The following is a 25169-nucleotide window of genomic DNA, read 5'->3' on the forward strand; positions in this document are numbered from 1 at the left end:
ACCATAAACAAACACATAGATCTAGATACCATCTATCAACCACTCAGAAAATGAACAGGAAATGACATCACCACAAACCCCAGGAACCCCATCTGGGACAAACATATAAATAGAAAGCACGAGACAACAGCTTTGCTTCACTTGACTTGGAGGTCACCACTGATGATGTTACCTAGCCAGGTAATGAAATGTCTGGATATCAAACCTAAAGCTCAGTGAGCAAACCTACACCCTACACCTCAACCTAAGCTACAAACCTTGTGGAGTTGATTGTTGTGGGTGTCCCAGAGATGTTCTCTGAAGCACTGTGTGAGTAGGCGTCCTTTGGGGCCTTGGACAGGGCTTAGGGGGGAGGTATGGGTGCAGGTTTTGCAATTTATGCAGTGGCAGGGGAAGGTGCGAGAAGGGGACAGTGGGTTGTTAGGGGGTGTGGACCTGACCAGGTAGTCGTGGATGGAACGGTCTTTAAGGAAGGTGGATAGGGGTGGAGAGGGAAATATATCCCATGTGGTGGGCTCCGTTTGTAGGTTGTAGACTGACTGTCAGTCGTTATCTTATACATCACATGTTGCATTCATCTAAGAGTTTCAATAGCAATTATTTGCAGATCATTCAATCACATAAGGCTAATTCTCTACTCAATTGATATTTGTGTGTGCAAATGTTTAGCCACTGTTAGAAGGAAGAATTAAAACTGACTTAGAATGGAATTCTTATTAGAACAGGCTGCGTTTTCTGCCTGAAGATAGATCCTTAGTAGACAAAGCAGGAGGCTGTAAGAACACAGCAAGCCAGGGCAGCATCAGGAGGTGGAGGAGTCGAGGTTTCGGGTGTAACCCTTCTTTAGGACTGGGGGTGAGTGTAGGGGGAACTGCAGATAAAGGGGGTAGGGTGGTGAAGTGGGGATAGGTGAAGACAGGTACAGGGTGGGCTGCTGATCCTTTATCCTTACCTATTTGTCTTGGTTTTTTTTTTGTCAGTGATGTTTTGTCGTTTAATTTCACTTTCAGGGCAGGGTGAGGAAGTAGGTCCCAAACTTACCTCAACCTGAATGGAAATTAAAGCCACATTATTGGCATTATTCTGAATGATACACTAGCCATCCAGCTATCTGAACTAACCAGCCCTAATGCTAAAAAGCATTGCTTCTTTAATACAGCACAGAGTGGGGATAAAATCCTTCACCTGTCTAGTTTTTACAGATCACTAAATAAATTTACTGTACCATCAGTGAACTGGACATATATTCACCTACAAAAGCAAAAGTTGCTGGAAAAGCTAAGCAGGTCTGGCAGCATCTAGAACATAGAACATAGAACAATACAGCACAGAACAGGCCCTTCGGCCCACGATGTTGTGCCGAACTTCTAACCTAGATTAAGTACCCATCCATGTACCTATCCAAATGCCGCTTAAAGGCATGTACCTATCCAAATGCCGCTCAGAAACCAAAGCAGAAGTTGCTGGAAAAGCTCAGCAGGTCTGGCAGCATCTGTGAGGAGAAATCAGAATTAACAATTTGGTTCTGGTGACCCTTCCTCAGAAAAGTCCTCAGTTCTGAGGAAGCTTCACCGGACTCAAAACGTTAATTCTGATTTCTCTTCACAGATGCTGCCAGACCTGCTGAGCTTTTCCAGCAACTTCTGCTTTGGTTTCTGATTTACAGCATGTGCAGTTCTTTCAGTTTTTATTTAGATACTGACCCAATTATTTTCGAGAGCCAGAGAAAGATTCCTACCCTCAAATGGATTTACAATAAATATAAATTCCAACACCAAATTAGTCCACTTATACAAAAAAACATATCTTAGGTTCAAATTCAGTTTCAACTTTTTTCACACCAAAGAGTACATGCTTGAACTGAATTGTTTAGGTGAATTCAAAATTAAAATCCTTTGATTTAGAGTAAACTAAATGATTAATTAGATGATTGTAATATATTTACTTCATAGTACGGAAATGATAGGTCTGTGATAAATGAAACTTTTACACTAGTAAGTTAAAGCAACTGTAGGTACTTTAATGGTCCAAGCAAAAGTACATGGTGTTTTCTGCAAATCAGTCAATTAATAGTTGCACTGATGTGTTGCAAAGTATTAAAAATTGCAAACGATATATTGGAAAGAAATACTGATTTGGATTACAGCATTGAGTAACAAATGCAAACAATGAAAACATAACATTAAGTTCAGAATTGCTCTCAGCTTTAGTGCTCGTTGAATTGGTAGCTTGAAAAGCTTACAAAATATGATGACATTACAGCAATATGTTTGTGGTACTCAGTAACAACACCACTTGGCATACATCTTTGTTTTATATGAAGTAGGTTATACTTTGCATGCCAGTAGTCTTATTGTGGCAATACTTAGTATTGTACAAACTTGCACATGGTGGAATTATGCTTTAAACCCATTGCTTTATATATGCATGAAATAATAGCATGTATATGGAGAGTACAAAAGAACAGCAATTCCTGCTCAGCCTGCAGAATAATATTATCCTGTAGCAGGCCCCAAATAGACCAACAGGAGACAGTAGACTGCAAAATCATATTGATTCTTGTTGGTCTTGAGGTGCTCACCATCTTGTTTGAGTTACTTTGTTCCTGCTTCTCAACTAAACACCAAGTTTTATTCAGTAAATGTAAGGTAGAGGTAAACAGACTGTTCCACATCCTTTGGGGAGGATGTTCTCAAGGTACCAGGAATGAATCAGAAGTGGACCAAGCAAATAATTTTGCTCTGCCATAGTTCATCAGAGCACCATACATCACTCCACGCAGACAATTTTGGGACCTGTCACTTTTGTAAGCAACAGTCTTTGGGTGGGATGACAGAAAGCAGTGGTGGGGAATAAGAGGGCAGATCTGAGAAGAAACAAAATCTCTTATGGTATTACAAAATACTGCAAACTACCAATTGCAAAATCATAGATTGCACTGGCTTTCCTCTCCATTAAAAGAAGTTAAATTTCACCTTCATATAGTTCAACATCCTCATGAGGTGGTTCCAATCAATGAAATGCTTGTTGGAAAGAATTTCATTGCACCCAATTCTCCAAACACTTGAAATAAAAAAAACCTACTCATATGAACCTCTCTCTCCTGTAAACCCTCAATCTTTAATTTTGAAGCCTTCAGGGATTTGTATTACATGTAAAGTAAATTTCTGGTGATGACCTAGATTCTGTAAATTATTGCGTCTACTCCACATCTGAAGTGCCTTTAGACTTTTAAAAAATGACTCTATAGCTATTGTAAACTAAATGGGACACAGTGACCTCTTGATATACAATATTGCACTAAAGCTTTCATCTGTATCACAAATTGAGGTATGGGAGATGTCTTAAGGATAAAATGATGTAAACAAAGCCAAGTATCTTCATCTAATGATATTAGGATATAATAAATCATTAATCTATTTTGGAGAATTGGGACCATTTTGAGCACTGACAGATTTAGCATCTATGTTAAGTATTACTACAAATGTTTAATCATTTCAGCTCTTATTCTAGGCTGTTGCTAGGGAATTGAGAATGTACCTAAGATTTCAGAAAGACCTCAACAATCACACAATTTCTAGGAAACACACTTTGTAATTATTTGACATTGTGCTTCAAAGGCATGTTTTTAAATATGATCACAAAACATCTCAATGACAATAACTTTCAAATTCTAACTCTACTACTTTTCAAATCAACTATTTGAAATTTACAAAGCTGTTGGATTGTTCAGCTTAATGTACATCACAGTGGAGCTACCTGCTTATATGTGATCTCAGTTCACATTTAGCTTTTTGGTTGTTTTTTTTATGTGGATTAGGATACTTTGGGTCATCAGTGCAAGACCCAAGTATTTTCTTGAAGTTTCTCAAATGTGTAATTGCCAGGCAAAAATATCTCACTTTTGCATCCAAAAATCCAATCTGACCTGCACAAGAAATTTTACTTGACAAGAAGTTCACTTTATATTTTTAGTCCAAGCTGAGTTTGAGTTGCCCTTGGCAAGACATCTATGAGCCAGATGGTTCCTGGTTAATAAATATATCACCATTCTGTATCTCAACAGTAACTGCCAATTAAACTCTGAGCCTACTTCCATTTAGAGTTTATTTTATACTATGGGTTTGGTCTGTTTGGGTTTGACAGATAAGGTGACTCAGAAAACTAAGTGTATACATCATTTGCATATGAATGTAATAAGATCAAACCTTTTGGAAATATCTTTTTGACCAAACCGAAGCAGATGAACTCAATCGCAAGGACAAGTGCTACTTTCTTTCTTGTTTTCTATCAGTTCTTATGCAAATTCAAAGGAGAAACTTTATTTGACAATTACAACTGCTACAGATCACTGAGGTCAGAAATGATAGCCGAGGCCCCACATGTGAACAAAGACATAGGGGAGCTCAAAGCAGAGTTATAACGACAGAATGGAGTTTTGTCTTAAGGAATTTACAGTGGTAGTTCCAAGGTAAATTCTGCTCTCAAGACGTCTATACTTTAATCACATGCCCACTTTGTCAAGAATTGATGCACTCATGACTTCTGACCAGTCAAGAGTAATGTAATTTTTGGTTGTTAAAGTTATAAAGATTTGGATTATCTTTCTCCCCAAATCAGGTTGAATAGTGGTGGAATTAGTGGGAGAATTAAGCAGTGCTACTGATCGCAGTCCCAACATGTCCCATCATGATGACTGTTCTAATGCGATAATGTTAGGAAGTGTGAACCTGACTTCAGTCACTTCAGGTACTATCTAATGAGAGTGATGGTGATCACTGGGTCAGCAACTCACTGCCCCATTACCACTGATCAGGAAAGAGCCCCTCAGTGGGTGTCTTTCTCTCCTTCTAATTATCCCAAATGCCCAAAACTTTGTTAGGTTTTGGCATAGTCTGAGCCCAAATACCCAAGCCTACTCTGATGCCTCTATGACCTCTCTGCTGGTGTGGCAATGGGGTTGTCTTTGCAAACTAGGGGGATTTTACTTGTTTGCATTGGTGGAAGGGAGAGACTGGCTCCCACTCACTAATGTGGATGCCACCAGGAGACAACCCTGCAGACATTACAACTCCTACACTGGAAGATTTGGCTGGATTTATGACATAATTGGAGAAATGTATAGAATTACTGCACTGATCCTTCTCTGGTACAAAGAGGAGAATTCATGCCCAAAACTTCTGTATTTTTGCTGTTTACAGGATTTGTTAAATATCTGCATAGGAAGTGACTGTTACTTGTATACTGTAACAGTAAAACACTTATACAAATTTGTACCATATAAACCAATATACTGAAGTGTACACATGTTGAATACAATATACTTTGACATGACAATGTGGAAATGAACATAAAATACTGCTATTAAGTACATTTACTAGACTTTAACATTGTTACCAAATTACACAATTGTATCCATTTTTGTGTACATATGGATATATAATAATATTTATAATTATGTACATATATGTAAAAAAAGGGTCTTACTAGTAAATTGGTCCATTGAAAAACCTTATTTAAAAAGGTGAAAAAAAAGAGTGAAAGGGAGTCTCATTCTTTCAAATTATTTGATAATGTACAGATTAGAATAATAAGCTCACCATAAATCTTTTGTTAGAAAACAAAATATGGGACTATTTCTGCCAACTCGGAGATTGAATCCCCTGAGCAGAGCATGTTCTCGGAAACTTTCAAGCAGCTCGAAAGCAAATAGAAGGCATGACTTCTTTACAAATGAGCCTGAGTGGTGCCCCAAGAGTCACAGATCCCAGGAAAACAAGTGACCAGCTGGTTTGTAATCAGTTCCTCTTTCCTGTGGAGCCACTCTAAGAAGTTCGCTGTCAGTGAAAACATGCCTGCAGCCATACAAGCAGGAACATCTTCAAGAGTCTCCATTCATTCTGAGGCATCATTAATACCTGTGATCAACCTTTGCTTTAACTTTAGGGATTTCAGTCTGAACAAAGAGAACATGACCACCACAATCCTTCCTCATGAATGATTTAGAAGGCCTTGACACTATATATCCTAGAAACAAACGCTTAAAAAGGAAAGAAAAAAGTTCATATAACACAGAACTGGAGTCTTTTGTTCAGATTGACTTTCAGTTTGCAATCTTCTCATTTTGGATTTTGAATCTCATTTGGAGCAATCAGTGAAACTGAACAGAAATATTGGAAAGGTTCCATAAATTGTTCTGCCTGCAGTTTTCCTCCTCCACAGCCCTCTTGCTCAGAGCTGTTTCTTTGTCCTTATCTGGGGTTTCAGTATGGATACTGTTTCTGTTTTTTGCCAGCAAAGCAAGCCAGCCAAGTGCAGAGAAGCATTGCAGCTGCTGCCCCTCCTCCAGTACAGTAATAAGCCCATCCCAGCTGACACGTACCTACAAATAAACACAATTGTATTAATTTTAACACTGCCCAATTTAGTTTCACATCCAGCTTTCCAGTCAAAGATGTATGAGCTTTTATAACAGGCTCAACTACCATGTCTTCTTGGACTATTTCAAACTTTCACTTCAGATCAAGAAGCTGCATTTTCAGAAGGAAGCGTTCCAGAGCTTCATGGGCTTTGTCAAATGACAAGTTCCCAGCCACAGATATGGAATTCCAACTGAGCACAAAGTGAGGCAAGTTCCTCATCGAGAAACTTGAGCCTAGAAATCACTGGGCAATGCTTCTACATTGTACAAATGATTAACACACTCATATCACATTCTTCTCTATTGTTTTAATGGAAGAGTTAACTCCTTTAGTTTATACGACTGATCATAACACCATGAAATGTGGAAGCAAGCCATTCAATGAGATGTGGCTGATCTGATAATCCTCAACTGCACCTTCCTATCTTTTCATTATAACCCTGATTCCCTTACTGGTTAAAATTATCAATCTCCAGTACAGCCTTGAACAGTAGGTGGAAACATGATTATGATCGTGTTCAACAAATTCATTTGTGCAAAGCTTGTGGATAGACAAATCAACTCTGTGGCTGCCCCAGAAGATGGATAGCAATAACCTCACCCAGGAATTGTCAGAGGCATTGTTTTCAACTCTATACTAAACAAAAACTGTGCTTGTCTATTCAGCTGGATGTGCTTTTCCTTCCTGTCGTGACACTCCATCAGAATTCTTCCTTCCAGCAATATTATCAAAATAGATTTACTAGTCATTTACCAACAGTAACAGTTTGCTTTAAATAATGCCTATAATGTCAAAAAGCATCAAAGAGGGGATATATGAAAAAAGGATCATGACCTGAAGGAGATATTAGGAGAAGGTGACCATATGTTTGGTTGAAGTTGTGAAATGTGAAGAGGGATTTAAAAGCTGTGTCTGGGTGAAAATTAGGAAGGTTGGGGATTGAATTCTTGAGTGAGGCCTAGTCAATTGATGGACAACAACTAATGACAGGATAAAGTGAGAAGGCATGCAGAGAAGACTAAATTGAGATGAAAAAAAAAAGAGATGAACATGGCTTGTTAGGACTGGAGGAGATGACCAAGGTAGGGAGGGCCATAGATGGGTTTAAGCACAAAAATAATTTTAAGCATTGGAAAATCAGAGAGAATGTAGGCCAGCAAGGGCAGAACATAGATATGGAGAGTGCAGGACTTTGAAGATCAGTTAAAGTATACAGAAGGTGGGAGGTGGATGACCACAGGAACATAGGATGTAGGAGCAGGAGTAGTTATTAGATTTTGGATGAGTATACTTGGGCATTAATGAGGGTTTCAGTGGAAGATGTGCTCAGCTAGAGATAGAATCAGGTCCTGTTTAAAGAGGTGAAAGTTGGTAGTCTTTGTGATGGAAAGAATATGAGTTTGAAACTTCAGCTCAGGATTGTACCATCTGGTGGAGGCTAAGATGGTGGCCACAAGGGAATAAAGTTACGCATAAGGGTAAGATGCACTCTGCTCAAACTTTAAATACCTGAAGGAAGAGGATGGAGTCAGGAATAGATCCATCGGGATCTTCTGTCGTGATGGTACATGTGGGGAGAGAAGCCATTTACTTCCCTGCTGCTTATGGAACCTCACAGTGTAAATATTGGCTGACCTGTTTGCCTACGTAACAATAGTGACTACATTTTAAAATTTATTAATTATATGCAAAAGTCGTTCAAATATCCAACTTGTGTTCCAGATATTGTATTTTTTTCTGATAAGGAGTACATTTGCAATTATGCACAAGCTCCGAACCAATTTTAGCTGATGCAATCCTCACTCACAACAGACCAATTATACTCAGGAAGCACTATCCAATCAGGAGTATTTGTGTTTGTCACCATAAAAATGGGAAAGTTGAGTGATAAGGATATCTTACTAACCACATCCTCCTTTTGAAAATATTTCACGGAGTTCTATTCAAGGTTAACTTTAACTGTAAAATTTGGGATTTTTAGGGTGTTGTATCTTTGTTGGCTCATAGGATATGTAGGCAGGTAAGTCAAATGCTGGGGTCAGCCATTGCTGGCTCCTAACTGGCCACTGGGATATATGTGGTGGCTACCTGTACTCTCCCCTCTGGGTCAATCCCTGTTTACATAGGGGCACCTCAGCAGTACAAATTAATCGAGATTATTTAGCAACCAGAAACTTTACTGAACAGAAAGTCATGACTGGAAGGAATCCCTTTCATATTGCCAATCCAATCTCTCTCCAGACTAACATCTAGCTCGAGGATTCCTCCCAGAAAATAGCTAAGATTGCATGTTTCAAATGTGACTTATATTTTGATCCTGACATGAAATGGTATTTCACAGTGGTTTATAGCTGTACACAGACTTGATTCAGTTACCTAGCTCAAACTGGTCTGAGAGATTGTTGCAGGTCTGCTGCACTTCTTCACTGTTCCAGCCCAGGGGATACAGGGCACAACCAGAGCCAATCAGTAGACCTGGAAATAAAAAAGGATAACCACATTTGTCAGACATTTGAACTAGGATGATAAGTGGGCAGGTTATAATATCAATAACATACTGTAAACCTAATGTGGCACAAGTACACTTGTCAACCTTGTAGCTGTTCCACAATCCGCCTCATTCCATTGATACAATGCTGTTCTAAATGACTGGCGTTATCAATTAATGAGGCTGTCACCCAGCAGGCTTGGGGAAGCATGGGGTCTGTTAGCTCAGTTGGCTGGATGGCTCTGGTCTGTAATGTAAAATGACATCAATAGTGTGGGTTCAATTCCCATGCCAACTGAGGTTACCACGAAGGCTCGACCTTCTCAACCTTGCCCCTTGCCTGATTTGTGGTGACCCTCAGATTAAACTTCCCACCATCCATTTCTTGCTAATGAGCAAGCAGCCCTATGGGACTGCATTTTTCAGAAATAATGACATCCAAGGAGCTGCCTTAAAACTGGATTTGAATTCAACCCCGTGCATTGAGAGGAAGTACTCAGCAGCAATGCAAACGAGCTGTGTGATGTGAATCTAGTACTCTTAGGTCTCAGCACAAAGTTTCCCTGTTACAGGGACAGCTTTCTGAGAGGAGGCATGTTGCTTTCATTTGGCCTAAGTAAAAAGCAAAACAAGAGGCAAACTGTGCTTGAGTTTTTTTAATTATCCCCCTTCTAGCTTTGAAACCCAAATCCAGTTTCTGCAGAGATCAGAGGCTTATTTCACCCATTTATCTCCATAATCATAATCATGTTCTGGACCTGAAAGTGTCTTAACAAGCCATATGACAAGTCTCTAAGGAGGTCACATTGAAACTCAAACGTTCCAAATGATCTCACTCTAACGGTCTTTAGCCACTGGGCTATTAATTTGCTCATTAACAGCATTTGCTCTTTACTAGTCTGAGCTACATCAGCAGAATGGAAACAACACAAGGGACATTCCTAGCTTAGTTTCCAAACATTTTGGTGCACACTTGAGAAAGGAATTGTGGGGGTACACCAAAACTGCCAGAATCACCAGCTCATCCATGTTTAACTCCACGTGCAAGCGTATGGATGCAAAGTTTGTTTCTGGGCAGTGGAAATCAGAACTGAAGGGCAGAATTTCATGATGTGTTCAGAAGTGGAGTTGCTGTGTGAGTGGGAGTGACGTAGTTGGAGATCACAGCTCTCTCCTATGAAGTTTTGGGTAGGAAGGGTGCAGAGATCAACTGAGACCCTTAGCCACTTAAGAACAGCATAAGAACCTTGTCCCCCTGCTGATGGAAATTCTGCCAAGAGGGGCAGACAATGAACTCACTGCAGAGTTAGCCACATAGCAAACCCTCCCAGGCTTCAGGACAGAGGGGTGGGGGATGAGAGGTCTTGATCTCAGGCACTTTGTGCCCACTGAGGGACTCCTCCTCCCATTGCTCATGTCCCCATCCTATTTCAATCCTGTTACAATCCCAAGTGAAGGCCCAAGTTTTAAAGGATATCAAGGGTGTTGCAAGGGTGTATCATGGAATGCCCTACCAGTAGCAGTGGTGGACACTCCCTCTTTATCGGCATTTAAGCGGGCATTGGATAGGCATATGGAGGATAGTGGGCTAGTGTAGGTTAAGTGGGCTTGGATCGGCGCAACATCGAGGGCCAAAGGGCCTGTACTGCGCTGTATTCTTCTATGTTCTATGATACTGGAAAGTTTCTGATTGGCAGAAAGCTCTTGACAGTTACGATTCTTACCCTCCACCACCTTAATTTGAGGGGAGACTTGATACTTTTTAAGTTAAGTGCCTGCCCCTTTGCATTGGGCGTCCCAAAGATTTTCAATACAGGATTCCTACTTGTTCCACAGGCCAGCCTCAAACATTAATTCCTGCCTGAAGTATGAGGCAGCATCCACAGTGGGTGCAGTCAAAACACACGCTATGTTACTGCTCAGTATCAACTTTGGGTGTCTGAAATCTCTCACCTTGATCAACATATAATTAATCACAAGAAACAAGTGAGTGCTCACAGATCATTTTTACATAGTTGTATGCTCAGTATTGAAGTATGCAGGTAATTCTAAGGGGGCATTTATTGCAGAAGTCTGATCCACCCTATAACTATCATATGTAAACCTCTTTGGACACACTACTTTAAGCAGTAATGACAATCTAATTAAATTCAGGAAGATGCATTCTCCCCTCTAGCCCTTAGCAGAGCCCTTCAAACATTATAGGGTTGTCTGACTGTTGTAAATGTTTCACTCCCAATCTGCAGTAGCATCTTTGCAGTCACACATCAAGCTGAAGCACTCAACTTACTGTGAGATCAATTAGGAGAAAGTGAGGACTGCAGATGCTGGAGATCAGAGCTGAGAGTGTGGTACTGGAAAAGCACAGGTGGTCATGAGGCAGATTCTCCTGCTCCTCGGATGCCGCCTGGGCTGCTGTGCTTTTCCAGCACCACACCCTCGATTACTGTGAGATCAACCAATTAAAAGGGCTGTTTTTATTTGTTCACAGGATGTGACCATCACTGACTTAATCAGTATTTCTTGCCCATCCCTAATTATCTTTGCGAAGGTTTTGTTGAGCTGCCTTTGTGAACCACTGCAGCCCATGCTGGGTAGATGTACCCATAGTGGTGTTAGGAAGGTGCTTCCTGGATTTTGACTCAGTAACGGTGAAAGAACAGATATAGTTCTGAGTAAAGATTGTGTTGAGACTTGGAGAGAAACTTGCAGATGGTATTGATTCTCTGCATCTATTACCCCTTGTCCTTCTAGGAGGTAAAGATTTTGGCTTTGGAAGGTACTGTCTAAGAAGCCTTGGTAATTACTGTAGTGCATCTTGTACATCGCACACACTTCACTCATCCAGGAAAATCCATCACATTGTTGACCTGCACGCTGTCAATGGTGGCCAAAGTTTGGGGAGACAGGAGATCAGTTATCTCACCGCAGAATTCCTACACCTTGATTTGCTCTCATTGCCACAATATTTAAATGGCTGGGGCAGTTATTTTTATGATCAATGGTAATCTCCTTGATGTTAATATTGGGGGAATTCAGTGCTGGCCATTCAATGCCATTGAACATCAGTGGGAGAAGTGGATTCTGTCCTGTTGGAGAGAAGTGGAGTTTCAATCCTGATTGTAAATTCAATGCACATTCAAAAAACATTTGTAAAAGGTATTTTTGCAGAATAATAAATAACTTAGCAGCAATTTGTTGGTAATGGAATAGAAATGCATATATCTATTGTGTTTGGATCATATGATTTAGTGCTAACTGGTACTAGGACAAGAGCCAAACAGCTTATTTCTCCCTTACCATTTAAAAAATTGTCAGTTAAGTGGGAGCAACTGAACATGTCTGTTTCTGTTCACCAGCATATTTTCTATGGCTTTCCTCAGCTGTAATTTAATTGTTATTTATAACCCACTGTTAAAAATAACAGCAACTGTAAATGCTAACATGAAATGTCTCAGACAATTTATACTGGAGTTTAAATTTGATGTTATATTTAACACTGTGCTAAAATTCTAGCTTTTATGTTCTTGTATAATTGCTCTTGGTTAGCTCAGTTAGCTAGACCACTAATATGTGGATCAGATTAATACTAACAGCACAGAGTGTGACCACCTTTCCAGCTGAAATAAACTTGGGCCGTGTCTCGTCACCCCACTAGTAGTAAAAAAAAAAAACAGTATTTTGCTGTGGTTCAGTAAATAATTGCCTTTGGGCAGAGAAGGGAACAAGAATACTCATAGAACCATAGAAACATTGAAAATAGAAGCGGGAGTAGGCTGCTGAGCCTGCTCCACCATTCACCTGATCATGGCCGATCATTTAACTTACTACTGTGGTCCTGCTTTCTTTCCATACCCTTTGATCTCTTTAGCCCCAAGAACTACATCGAACACCTTCTTGAAAACATTCAATGTTTTGGTCTCAACTGCTGTCTGTGACACAATGAATTCCAGAGGCTTACCACTCTCCAGGTGATGAAATTTCTCCTCATCTCAATCCTAAATAGCCTTCCCCATGTCCTTAAACAAAGGCCTTTGGTTCTGAACTCCCTCATCATTGGAACATCCTTCCTATGTTTGCCAGTGTCTAGTTCTGTTAAAATGTTACAGTCTTCTATGAGATCTCCCCTCATTCTTCTAAACTCCAGTGAATATAGTCCTAACCGATCCAGTATCTCTTTCTGCATTAGTCCTGCCATCCCAGGAATCAGTCTGATAAACCTTTGTGCATTCCCTCCAGAACATCCTTCATCAAATAAGGAGACTAGAACTGGACACAATATTCCAGGTGTGGTTTCAATAATGCCCTGTACAACCACAGCAAGACATCCATATTCTTATACTTGAATTCTCTTGCTATGAAGAGCACTATAGCATGTACCTTCTTCACCGCCTGCAGACCTGCATGCTTACTTTCAGCAACTGATGGAAAAAGATATCCAGGTCTCACTATACCTCCCCCTTTCCCAATCTATTTTCATTCAGATAGGAATCTGCTTTCCTGTTTTGGCTATCAAAGTGGATAATCTCACATTTATCCACATTATACTTAATTTGCCATGCAGTTGCCGAATCACTCAACTTGTCCAAATCACACAGAAGCATCTCTGCATCCTCCTCACTGTTCACTCTGCCACCCAGCTTTGTGTCAGCTGCAGCATTCTTGTTGGTCTGTGGTGAAATATTAAGTGTTCACTCAAGAGACAATATTCATGGACAATGCAGCAAAAGCTGTCCCAGGTAAGAAGGGGTAAGATTAAGGAACCTTGGATGACGAGAACAGAAGAGCTTCTCCTCAAAAGGAAGGAGGCAGCAAAAGGAAGAAGCTGGAGGAAGCAAAGATCTAGCACAGCTTTAGAGGATTACAGGCTTGCTAGAAAGGAGCTCAGAAATGGACTGAGGAGAGCCAGGAGGGGGCACGAGAAAGGCTTGGCAGGAAGGATTAGGGAGAACCCAAAGGCATTTTACTCATACGTGAGGAATTACAGAATGATCAGGGAGAAGGTAGGGCCGATCAGGGATAGCAGAGGGAACTTGTAGGCGGAGTTTGAGCAGATAGGAGAAGCCCTAAATGAGTTTTTTGCTTCAGTTTTCACCAAGGAAAGGGACCTTGTTGTGAATGAAAACTTTGAGGAGCTGGGATACAGTTTTGACAAGATCAAGATTGAAGAAGTTGGTGTGCTGGAAATTTTGGCAAACATTAAGATTGATAAGTCCCCAAGGCCAGACCAGATTTATCCTGGGCTGCTCCGGGAAGTGAGAAAGGAGGTTGCTAAGCCCCTGGTGAGGATATTTGCCTCCTCACTCTCCACGGGAGTCGTACCGGAGGATTGGAAGGAGGCGAATGTTGTTCCTCTTTTCAAGAAGGGTAATAGGGAAATTCCTGGCAATTACAGACCAGTCTTACGTCTGTGGTCAGCAAAGTTTTGGAAAGAATTCTGAGGGATAAGATTTATGACTATTTGGCAAAGCATAGTGTGACTAAAGGCAGTTAGCATGGTTTTGAGAGGGGTAGGTCATGCCTCACAAATCTTATTGAATTCTTTGAGGAGTAGTCAAGATAGGTCAACGAAGGTCGAGCAGTGGATGTGGTGTATGTGGACTTCAGCAAGGCATTTGAGAAGGTTCCCCATGGTAGGCTCATTCATAAAGTCAGGAAGTATGGGATACAGGGAGATTTGGCTATCTGGATTCAGAATTGGCTGGCTGACAGAAGGCAGAGAGTGGTTGTAGATGGAAAGTATTCTTTCTGGAGTTCAGTGTTGAGTGGTCCCGGACGGTTCTGTTCTTGGGCCTCTGCTCTTTGTAGTTTTTATAAATGACTTAGATGAGGTGGTTGAGGGGTGGATTAGTAAATTTGCAGATGACACAAAGGTTGGAGGTGTCGTTGATAGTATTGAGGGCTACTGCAGGCTGCAGTGCAACATAGACAGGATGCAGAGCTGGGCTGAGAAATGGCAAATGGAGGTCAACCTGCATAAATGTGAAGTGATGCATTTTGGAAGGTCGAACTCGAATGCTGACTATAGGATTAAAGACAGGATTCTTGGCAGTGTGGAGGAACAGAGGGATCTGAGTGTCCAAGTAGACAATAGACAATAGGTGCAGGAGTAGGCCATTCAGCCCTTCGAGCCTGCACCACCAGTCAATATGACCAAGGCTGATCATTCCTAATCAGTATCCTCTTCTTGCCTTTTCTCCATAACCCTTGATTCCACTATCTTTGAGAGCTCTATCCAATTCTTTCTTAAATGAATCCAGAGACTGGGCCTCCACTGCCCTCTGGAGCAGAGCATTCTACACAGCCACCACTCTCTGGGTGAAGAAGTTTCTCCTCATATCTGTCCTAAATGGTCTACCCCGTATTTTTAAGCTGTGTCCTCTGGTTCGGCACTCACCCATCAGCGGAAACATGTTTCCTGCCTCCAGAGTGTCCAATCCTTTCATAATCGTATATGTCTCAATCAGATCCCCTCTCTGTCTTCTAAACTCAAGGGTATAAAAGCCCAGTCGCTTCAGTCTTTCAGTGTAAGGTAATCCCGCCATTCCAGGAATTGACCTCGTGAACCTACGCTGCACTCCCTCAATAGCCAGAATGTCTTTCCTCAAATTTGGAGACCAGAACTGCACACAGTACTCCAGGTGTGGTCTCACCAGGGCCCTGTACAGCTGCAGAAGCATCTCTTTGCTTCTATACTCAATCCCTCTTGTTATGAAGGCCAGCATGCTATTAGCCTTCTTCACTACCTGCTGTACCTGCATGCTTGCCTTCATTGACTGGTGTACAAGAACACCCAGATCTCTCTGTACTGCCCCTTTACCTAAATTGATTCCATTGAGGTAGTAATCTGCCTTCCTGTCCTTGCCACCAAAGTGGATAACCATACATTTATCCACATTAAACTGCATCTGCTATGCATCTGCCCACTCACCTAGCTTGTCCAGGTCACCCTGTAATCTCCTAACATCCTCATCACATTTCACCCTGCCACCCAGCTTTGTATCATCAGCAAATTTGCTAATGTTATTGCTGATACCATCTTCTATATCATTAACATATATTGTAAAAAGCTGCGGTCCCAGCACGGATCCCTGTGGTACCCCACTGGTCACTGCCTGCCATTCCGAAATGGAGCCTTTTATCACTACCCTTTGTTTCCTATCAGCCAACCAATTTTCAATCCAATCTAGTACTTTGCCCCCAATACCATGCGCCCTAATTTTACTCACTAACCTCCTGTGTTGGACTTTATCAAAAGCTTTCTGAAAGTCCAGGTACACTACATCTACTGGATCTCCCTCGTCCATCTTCAGAGTTACATCCTCAAAAAATTCCAGAAGATTAGTCAAGCATGATTTCCCCTTCATAAATCAATGCTGACTCTGTCCTATCCTGTTACGACTATCCAGTACATAGATCTGTCAAAGTTGCCACCCAAGTGGATAGAGCTGTTAAGAAAGCATGTGTGTTTTGGCTTTCATTAACAGGGGGATCGTGTTTAAGAGCCGCAAGGTTTTGCTGCAGTTCCACAAGTCCCTGGTGTGACCACACTTGGAATATTGTGTCCAGTTCTGGTCGCTCTACCATAGGAAAGATAGAGAGGCTTTGGAAAGGGTGCAAAGAAGGTTTACCAGGATGCTGCCTGGACTGGAAGGCTTGCCTGATGAAGAAAGGTTGAATAAGCTCGAACTTTTCTATCTGGCAAGAAGAGGAAGAGACTTGATCGAGGTATACAATAATGAGAGGAATAGATAGAGTCAATAGCCAGATACTTTTCCTCCGGGCAGGATTGACTGGCATGAGGAGTCATAATTTTAAGATATTAGGAGGAAGGTATAAAGGAGGTGTCAGAGTTAGGCTCTTAACGCAGAGAGTTGTGAATGCATGGAATGCGTTGCCAGCTGTGGTGATGGAAGCAGAGTCATTGGGGACATTTAAGCAACTGCTGGACACATGGATAGCAGTGAGTTGAGGGGTGTGTAGGTTAAGATTTATATTTTACATTAGGATTAAACCTCAGCACAACACCATGGGCTAAAGGGCCTATTCTGTGCTGTATGTTTCTATGTTCTAATTCAGCCAACTGGCAATCAACATGTGTTCAATTGTTTGCATCGCCCTGCAGGAAAAGTGTTTGGTATTTCTTGACAGCAGCGTAAATATAGTTAAGGTCTCAAAGGTATTGGAACTGCAGTTGTGGAGTGTGTTCTAGCACCCACATAGCCTGAGCCCTGGCCGTTAAACTTCACCTAAGGTACATGTTTACCAACAATGTTAGCATTTCCTTTTCTTCTGGTAACGTTCATAACCTCACTATCACATTGTCCAATGAATACCATTTCTCAATAAAAACTGAAAGAACTTTTGATGCTGTAAATCAGAAACAACAACAGAAGTTGAGGGAAAAGCTCAGCAGGTCTGGTAGCGTATGTGAGGAGAAATCAGAGTTAAAGTTTCAGTTCAAGTGACCCTACCTCAGAACTGAGGATACCATTTCTCCATCCTTTGGCTGTTTTCTAAAGCCTTGGAATGTGCTATTGCCTCAGAACTACATTGTGTCCCACCTTGCTTAAAATTGTCAATCTTCCTCCAAGCCCACCATCCAATTAGAAATGGTCCAAATAATCACAGATTACATTCTGAGAAACTATAATCATGGCTCTTTGTTTGTACTCAAAGTCTTCAGGTTCTATACCATCATCCACTCATGTCCCGTCTCTACATTCTACTTTTTTCCTCATCATTCCAATCACACTTTTCAAATATGGAGTCAACTGCAATTCTCCAAAATTCTTTTCTTCCTACCTTTCTCCTCTTTTCAACTAATTCTTTTGCTTTTAAACTCATCAAATTCCTGTTAATCAGTTCATTTTTCAGCCCCTGCCAACCTAACTCTTCCTCTTGAACTTATTTCTCTTCAGCATGGCATCCACCTTAATGTAACTAATGTGAAGTTTATATCCGAGGAATGCTACAGCAATGCAGAATCCAAGAAGAGTTGTAGCATGAAGGAGGCCATTCAGCCCATTGTGTCTACCTCAGTTTGTTAAATGAGCATCATTACCTAGTGCCAATCTCCTGCTTTCTCCCCACACTCTTGCACATGATTTTTATCCAAATTATCATGCAAATTGCTGTTGAGGATTATGGCATATCAGAACTTCATTACAAATAATCCTACAGCACATATGGAGGCTATAAAGTCCATTGTGTCTGTGTCTTCAAAAATGATATCCAATTGGTCCCATTACATGCCCTTTCTCTACAGCTCTGATATATGATTCTCTTTTGAAAGTTGCTGTTAAATCTTCTTCCATCAACATTCATGCAATGCATGCCAGGTCATAACAATTCACTGCCTTAAAAAAAGGGCTTAATAATCTGCAGCCAAATAATGAGATAATTATTTTATTATTCTACTATATCAGTACTACTGAAGTGTAACTTTATTTATAAGCACATCGGCTTTAATTTGTGCTTGTCTTAAGTTGTGTGCCATCACAGTGGTTGAAATACTTGAATATCATTTAATTTCTCAGTATCGAAGCTTGGTATCTCACTACATCTCTTTAAAGTCTTCGTCTCAAATAAATGGAAAAAGTAGCAAAACAAGCTGAGAGTTATAACCTTGAAGCGTAGAGACATTAATCTAATGATGTGTATTCCCCAGAACACATGCGCCACCAATTTCTGCTCCAGGTGACAGTTTTTCCATTAGCTTCTTTATTGCCTCACTGGGACAGAAAACTGGTTGGGCTGAGAAAGTTGCATCCTTAATTCTGCACTGGCCCAGCAGCTATCAGCTAAATATCATTGGTTAAAGCATGGCTATTTTTCAGCTCTTTGTGAAGTATTGATACTAGAAGAAAATAAAAGGACAAGTTCATAGACTTAAAATTTTTACACCTGTTCCCAATTGCTTTGATGTTTGCCTGAGAGAATTGAACAAATGTGACTTTCTCCCTATGTCTCTTTCTCTTGCCCATATTACCCCATAGCCCAGGGTATGCCTACAGGAAATCTTCCTGTGTTTAATTCCCCATCTATAAATCAAAGAGAATTATTCCCAACAACTGGAGATCTTAAAAAACATCCATTATTGTTGCAAGACCAAGAAGAAGTGTGTGGCCCGAAATTACCAGCCTCAGAAAAATGCAATTAAAGTGGGAATTATTTATACTCTGAACCGACTGAAATACTTCAGGGAACATTGGCTTGGTACATCAACAGACTGAAATATCTTAGGGACAGTCAAATCATAGTGAGTCTTGGGGTTTAGCTCTAATAATGATTAATGAGGCTACCACAAAGATAAATTACAGTGACACAGTACAACACTCAAATGATAGAACCTGCCAAAATGTTCCTAACTTCATTTCATTTTTGGTTTTGCAGTCGTTAGTCGAGATAGGAGTTCTATAGGAGTTAACTATCGGGAGTAAAAATACGTAATAAGGTCTGTGATTTTCTTCAGGGTTGGTGGTAACAGATTTGAAGTCGACACCATCTATAATAAAGTTTTAACCTCATGGGCATAATGGCAATTCCTTATCAGTGAATGCCCATTAGGTATATTTCACTATAGGGAGAAAGTGAGGTCTGCAGATGCTGGAGATCAGAGTTGAGAGTGTGTTGCTGGAAAAGCGCAGCAGTCAGGCAGCATCTGAGGAGCAGGAGAGTCGATGTTTTGGGCTGGAACCCTCATTCCTGATGAAGGGCTCTGGGCCGAAACGTCGATTCTCCTGCTCCTCGGATACTGTCATATTTCACCAATGGAAAGCCAAGAAAGGTCATGAAAAGAAATTGACAAATAAATCCAAAGAAACCCAACATTTTTAAATATAAATATACAAAAAAAAGACAGAATCTCAAAAGAAAGAGAGCACCTTATTTGAGATTATTTTGGTACCATGCGTTTGGAGCAGGACCCTTCTGTTTTCACAAAATACAAAGCAATTCAGCCATGACATTCGGTGGGGGTGAGGGAGGGGGGGGGGAAGAGGGGTGTGAATATCAGGTGAAACTAATATAGTGAAAGAGGAAGGATGAAGGAGTTTAATATATTTGAAAATGGATGAATTCCGGGTCTGAATGAAATGTATCTTTATCTTTTGGGGGAGGCAGGTAGAGATATTGTTAAATCTTTCTGAGAGGTTGACATGGACGGTTGGTGACAGTAAAGCATTGTTGGAGTCTATATGGATTTCTGCAAGGCATTTGATAAGGGCCAACATAGCATTGTCCATGAACACAAAAACCCAATGCAAAATGGCAGAGTGAGTCCAGAAGCAAAAGGTCACGGTCAATGGATGTATTTGCGACTGGGATGTTGTTTCCAGTGGTGTTCCAGAGGGCTCAGTATTTGTTTTTTGTATTACAGATCGATGATTTGGACTTGAATGAAAGGGGTGTGATGAAATATGAAACAAGCTCTCCAAGTGGAATCATGCAGTTCTGAAGGCAGTGGGACTGAAAGCAGGAAGGTAACTTAATTAGACAGAGTTAAAAATCACACAACACCAGGTTATAGTCCAACAGGCTTTCGCTAGTGTGCTTCCAATTAAACCTGTTGGACTATAACCTGGTGTGTGATTTTTAACTTTGTACTCCCCAGTCCAACGCCGGCATCTCCAAATCTTAATTAGACAGAATGGTAACATACCTGAATCCCAATTCCACTCCAATTATGCTCTGGTCAAAAAGGCTTAAGCCTGAATTTCCTGCTCTGCCACCAACTAAGGTCAATTAATAACTGATTAATGATTATTCCAACCGGGCTGCAATTCCCTCAGCTTCAGGTGGGATTGGAAAGAGCGAATTCACCCAACTGGGAAAGCAGTGTGGACAGCCAGCCAACTGGTTGGAGGGGTCCACTGGATTGAGGGGCGAGACATACAGCAGTGGGATATAGTGGTCCTTGCTGTGACAAATAGGGTGTCTTGACACCTCTTCGGCAAGCGAGCACCAAACCCTATGACACCGGAAGATCTGTGTTTACCTGACTAATACTGTTCAGAATCTTATATGTTTCATTCGGATTGCTTCTCACTCTTTAACTTGGACTCAATGTATTCAGCCTTTCATCACATGACAACCTCTTCATTCCAGGGAGCAATTTAGTAAACCTTTGCTATACCACCTCCAAAGCAGGTTCCATTAAATTTCCACTAAGATTAAAATCCCAGTGCACAATGTGAACCTGTCATCGCTCTTCCCAATAGTGACCTTAAAAGCAAGGAGGATATTTGATTGGGTGGGCTGGTAGCATACCTGAGCTACATTTCTCCACATCACTGAGTTCTGGAAAAGCAGACCCATCTTTGACCATCCCACCCCTTCACTAATTGAAATGCTTAAGTGGCTAATTAAAGATTTATAAACACCTCATGCAGCTGTTGCCAGTAACAAGTTAGCAGCAGGCAGGGCTGGTGATATGCATCATACACTGCAGCTAAAATTGTGCAGTCACTCTATCGTCTTGGAGCAGGGCTGCTGAGGGGGGCAGACAGGGCAGTTCACTTGATGCCTGATCAAGGGACTGAACAATAGGAAAATGATTATGTGTGTGCAGGGAGTCACAGAGATACTCTCTGGCACTTGCAGTCGACCCCTTTGCTGCTCTCTCCCTGTGACCCCCTTCTCTCCCGCCCCCCATGAAGTCCCTCTCCACATTATTTAGTTGTGATTCAGGTCCTGGTGCTGCTGGGCATAGGATCCACCAGCTCTGATTGGCTGGTAACCTTCAAAAGGTTTTGAGGAGAAAGTGAGGTCTGCAGATGCTGGAGATCAAAGTTGAAACTTTATTGCTGGAACAGCACAGGTCAGGCAGCATCCAGGGAACAGGAGATTCGACGTTTCGGGCACAGGCCCTTCTTCAGGATGCTGCCTGACCTGCTGTGCTGTTCCAGCAATAAAGTTTCAACTTCAAAAGGTTTTGACCTATCACCTAGGGTCTTGATTCAGGGGAAGGTTCGCTGGTGTCCTTGCCATTGCCTGATTAGATTGTGGTTCACCAGGCATCCCCAAGAACCAGCAAATGCCTTTTACTAACTCTTCAGTAGCAGGTGGAACCCCCAATGCTTCAGCAAGAATCGTCTTGGCACTCTACAGCATTCTGGACTGAGCATCAAGTTTAAACTCATTACATCATAATCTTGGTCTCCATTTCCTTTCCTTCACTTTTGTTTAGCTATGTTGTGTTATTTTCATTTTGTTTCTTTCTCCATCCCTTCATGTTAAACTCCGATGGATTTTATGTAGGAATTCACATGTTGCACAACCACTCTCACTGGAGAGAAAATTGGTCTGAACCAGTTGAGTGCACAAAAATCCCAGAGCAAAAGAGGCAATATTTGACAGCAATCATTATAGCTGAATAATGAGGTTTGATGTACACTCAATATTAGCATTATTACAATTGGTTGTGGAACTGAACATCCGAAAGCAACAATGACAAAAAAGGGTCCTTGAGAAGTAATGAAGGTGGCATGGTGGGCAATGGATTTGGGAAGGAAGCAGTGACCTGGATGTGAATGGACAGGGTGGGAGGAACAGGGGCCAAAGAGACAGTTGTGTTTTGGAGGGGGTGGTGTTGGGTGATAACAACTCATCTTTTTATATAACTGATCCAATGTTAACTTTCTCTACACTTGCATAAATATACTTCAAAAACTTACCTTTTCAGTTTCTTATGGACAAATCAGTGTTGCACTGGGGATCAAAGCTGATTTAGGCCCCTTTGTTTGCATATACACAGGGCTTCCGGATGGGTCTTTACCCACGGCTGATTTCTGGCAGAATACATGTGAGTCATGCCTGTCCGTCATATTGAAGGTTAAAAAGGCAATTTCAGCATCTGGTAAAGTGGGGCGCTGCATGGTTGAATTTCTCGAGCGTTACATGTCATGCTAATATCAAGAAGACACATGTAGAAGACACGAGTTAAACCTCAGCTGGAGTAGTGTACATCACCATTATAGGAAATATGGGAATGCATTGAAGACAGTGCAAAAGCGATTGACAAGAATGTTTCCTGAAATAAGAAAAAGTTATGAGGATGCACTGAAAAGGTTGGCCTGTTCTCCTTGGCAAGAAGAAAGCTGAGAGGAGATTTGATAGGGATTTTCAAATTCACAAGAGGCTTGGATGATGTGGTGTACTGATATATTGAATTGAAATTGTGTGCAGTGATGTGAGAAAGGCAAGAGATTGGCACTAGGTAATAGAGCAGGTCCAGGCATGATGGGCTGAATGGCCAATTCTGTGATTCTGTGACTACATAACTTAAAATAAAGCTTTTGACTGAATGGCTCTGTTCATTGTTTTCAAAATGCTAACAGCACAAGGGTACAGTTAGAATATTCTAGCATTTATTAGGTGGGGAATGTTCCTTAGTGGGGAAAAGTTTCACAGTTTGTCTAAAGTTTTTGCAGCAGATTAGCTTTGTTTATGTGAAGCTGCCAACTCAAACAAAGTCTTCCAGCAGGCTTTTTAAAATACATATTTTATTGACAGAGCTGCTTGAGTACTGGTTATGAATTTTTAATTTCCTTTGTCTTATTCAATCCTCAAGTCCAACTTGAGCTGGCTAACTCCATAAGCCAGCATTCCTCTAGAAATCGCATGAGAGGTAAGCCAGTGTCTCTGTGAACATATAATTAGCAGTGAACTCCACCAAAATCATTGTTAGTGGTTTTAATTCACATCCTGTTTTACACTGAGTGTTTTACACTAAGTGCAGGAGGTCTGATTTTCTTTCCCTCTATATTGTAAAGAGAAATAGTCATATCTGAAACTTGCTGCATTTTGACTATATTTTCTATTTATCTACAAATAAATCTTTTTGCTAGATTTGATTACACTTGCACAATAGCTGCAGAGTACAGTAGAAGTTACAAATAGGCTTTATAAAAGTGACAGAATCAGTACTCCATCTTGCTTCAAGCTATTAACGTTCTGCATTTGATTTGTTTTATGTGAGATTTATAACTAGGTCAAGTATAATAAATTCAAAATCAAACAGTCATTTTTGAAAGGAATAGTGGTTTTCACCATGCAGCGTGTATCGAAACAACTGAGAAAGACTTGCATTTATGTAGCACCTTTTACCTTTCCCCAAAGAGCATTGCAGCCAATGGAATACTTCTTAAGTATTATTGTATTATGGAAAACATGGCTTCCAGTTTGTACACAGAAAGGTGCCAAAACACAGCAATCCAATAATAAAAATATCTATTTATAGTTTTGGTAGATGGATATCGCTTAGGAAAACACTGGAGAAACTTCTGTATTCATCTTCTAAACAGAGCCATGGTATCATTTACGTCCATGAAGATGACAGATAAAGAAGTCTCAACTCGACATCTCATCTGAATGAGTGTGCCTCCATCAGTGCAGCATTGAGATTAGATTACATTACAGTGTGGAAACAGGCCCTTCGGCCCAACAAGCCAACACCGACCCACCAAAGCGCAACCCACCCATACCCCTACATTTACCCCTTACCTAACACTACGGGCAATTTAGCATGGCCAATTCACCTGAGCTGCACATCTTTGGACTGTGGGAGGAAACCGAGCACCCGGAGGAAACCCACGTAGACACAGGGAGAACGTGCAAATTCCACACAGTCAGTCGCCTGAGGCGGGAATTGAACCCGGGTCTCTGGCGCTATGAGACAGCAGTGCTAACCACTGTGCCCCCGTGCCGCCCACAGTGGCACAGTGGTTAGCACTGCTGCCTCAATTCCTGGGATTCAATTCCCGCCTCAGGCGACTGACTGTGTGGAATTTGCACGTTCTGACTGTGTGGAATTTGCACATTCTCCCTGTGTCTACGTGGGTTTCCTCCGGGTGCTCCGGTTTCCTCCCACAGTCCAAAGATGTGCAGCTCAGGTGAATTGGCTATGCTAAATTGCCCGTAGTGTTAGGTAAGGGGTAAATGTAGGGGTATGGGTGGGTTGCGCTTTGGCGTGTCGGTGTTGACTTGTTGGGCCGAAGGGCCTGTTTCCACACTGTAATGTAATCTAACTGAGATGTCAACTTAAATTATGCATTCAATTCTCTGGAGTGATACTTGAATCTAGAACTACTCAGAGGTGGGCGTATTGCCATTGTGCAAAAGTTGACAACTATAATAACTATAATTTAATAGCTGGTATGAAGGATTCATGCAGCTCCAACTGCATTTTCTAGATATAATGGCGTTATCTACTACTATGGTATTTCGCCCACAGATCAGTATTTATTTTCTCTGAAGGT

The 25169-nt window shown here is 41.2% G+C and overlaps 1 protein-coding gene across 1 annotated transcript in view; it reads right to left on the reverse strand.

Annotated features, from left to right (window-relative positions):
* Window positions 1-1999: 1999 nt before the first annotated feature.
* Window positions 2000-25169, reverse strand: part of LOC122550820 (LHFPL tetraspan subfamily member 6 protein-like) — a 176667-nt gene continuing 153497 nt past the window's right edge. Inside the window, exons 3-4 of the mRNA XM_043692122.2 lie at window positions 8799-8897; window positions 2000-6382 (exon numbers count right to left, since the gene is read on the reverse strand). Of these exons, the coding sequence (XP_043548057.1) occupies window positions 6264-6382; window positions 8799-8897 (218 nt within the window). The 3' untranslated portion in view covers window positions 2000-6263. The remainder of the gene's footprint in view (window positions 6383-8798; window positions 8898-25169) is intronic.

This window comes from Chiloscyllium plagiosum, unplaced genomic scaffold (genome assembly GCF_037043375.1).
Source record: "Chiloscyllium plagiosum isolate Xiang-an unplaced genomic scaffold, Cpla_swu_hap1 HiC_scaffold_6, whole genome shotgun sequence".
Taxonomy (NCBI): domain Eukaryota; kingdom Metazoa; phylum Chordata; class Chondrichthyes; order Orectolobiformes; family Hemiscylliidae; genus Chiloscyllium; species Chiloscyllium plagiosum.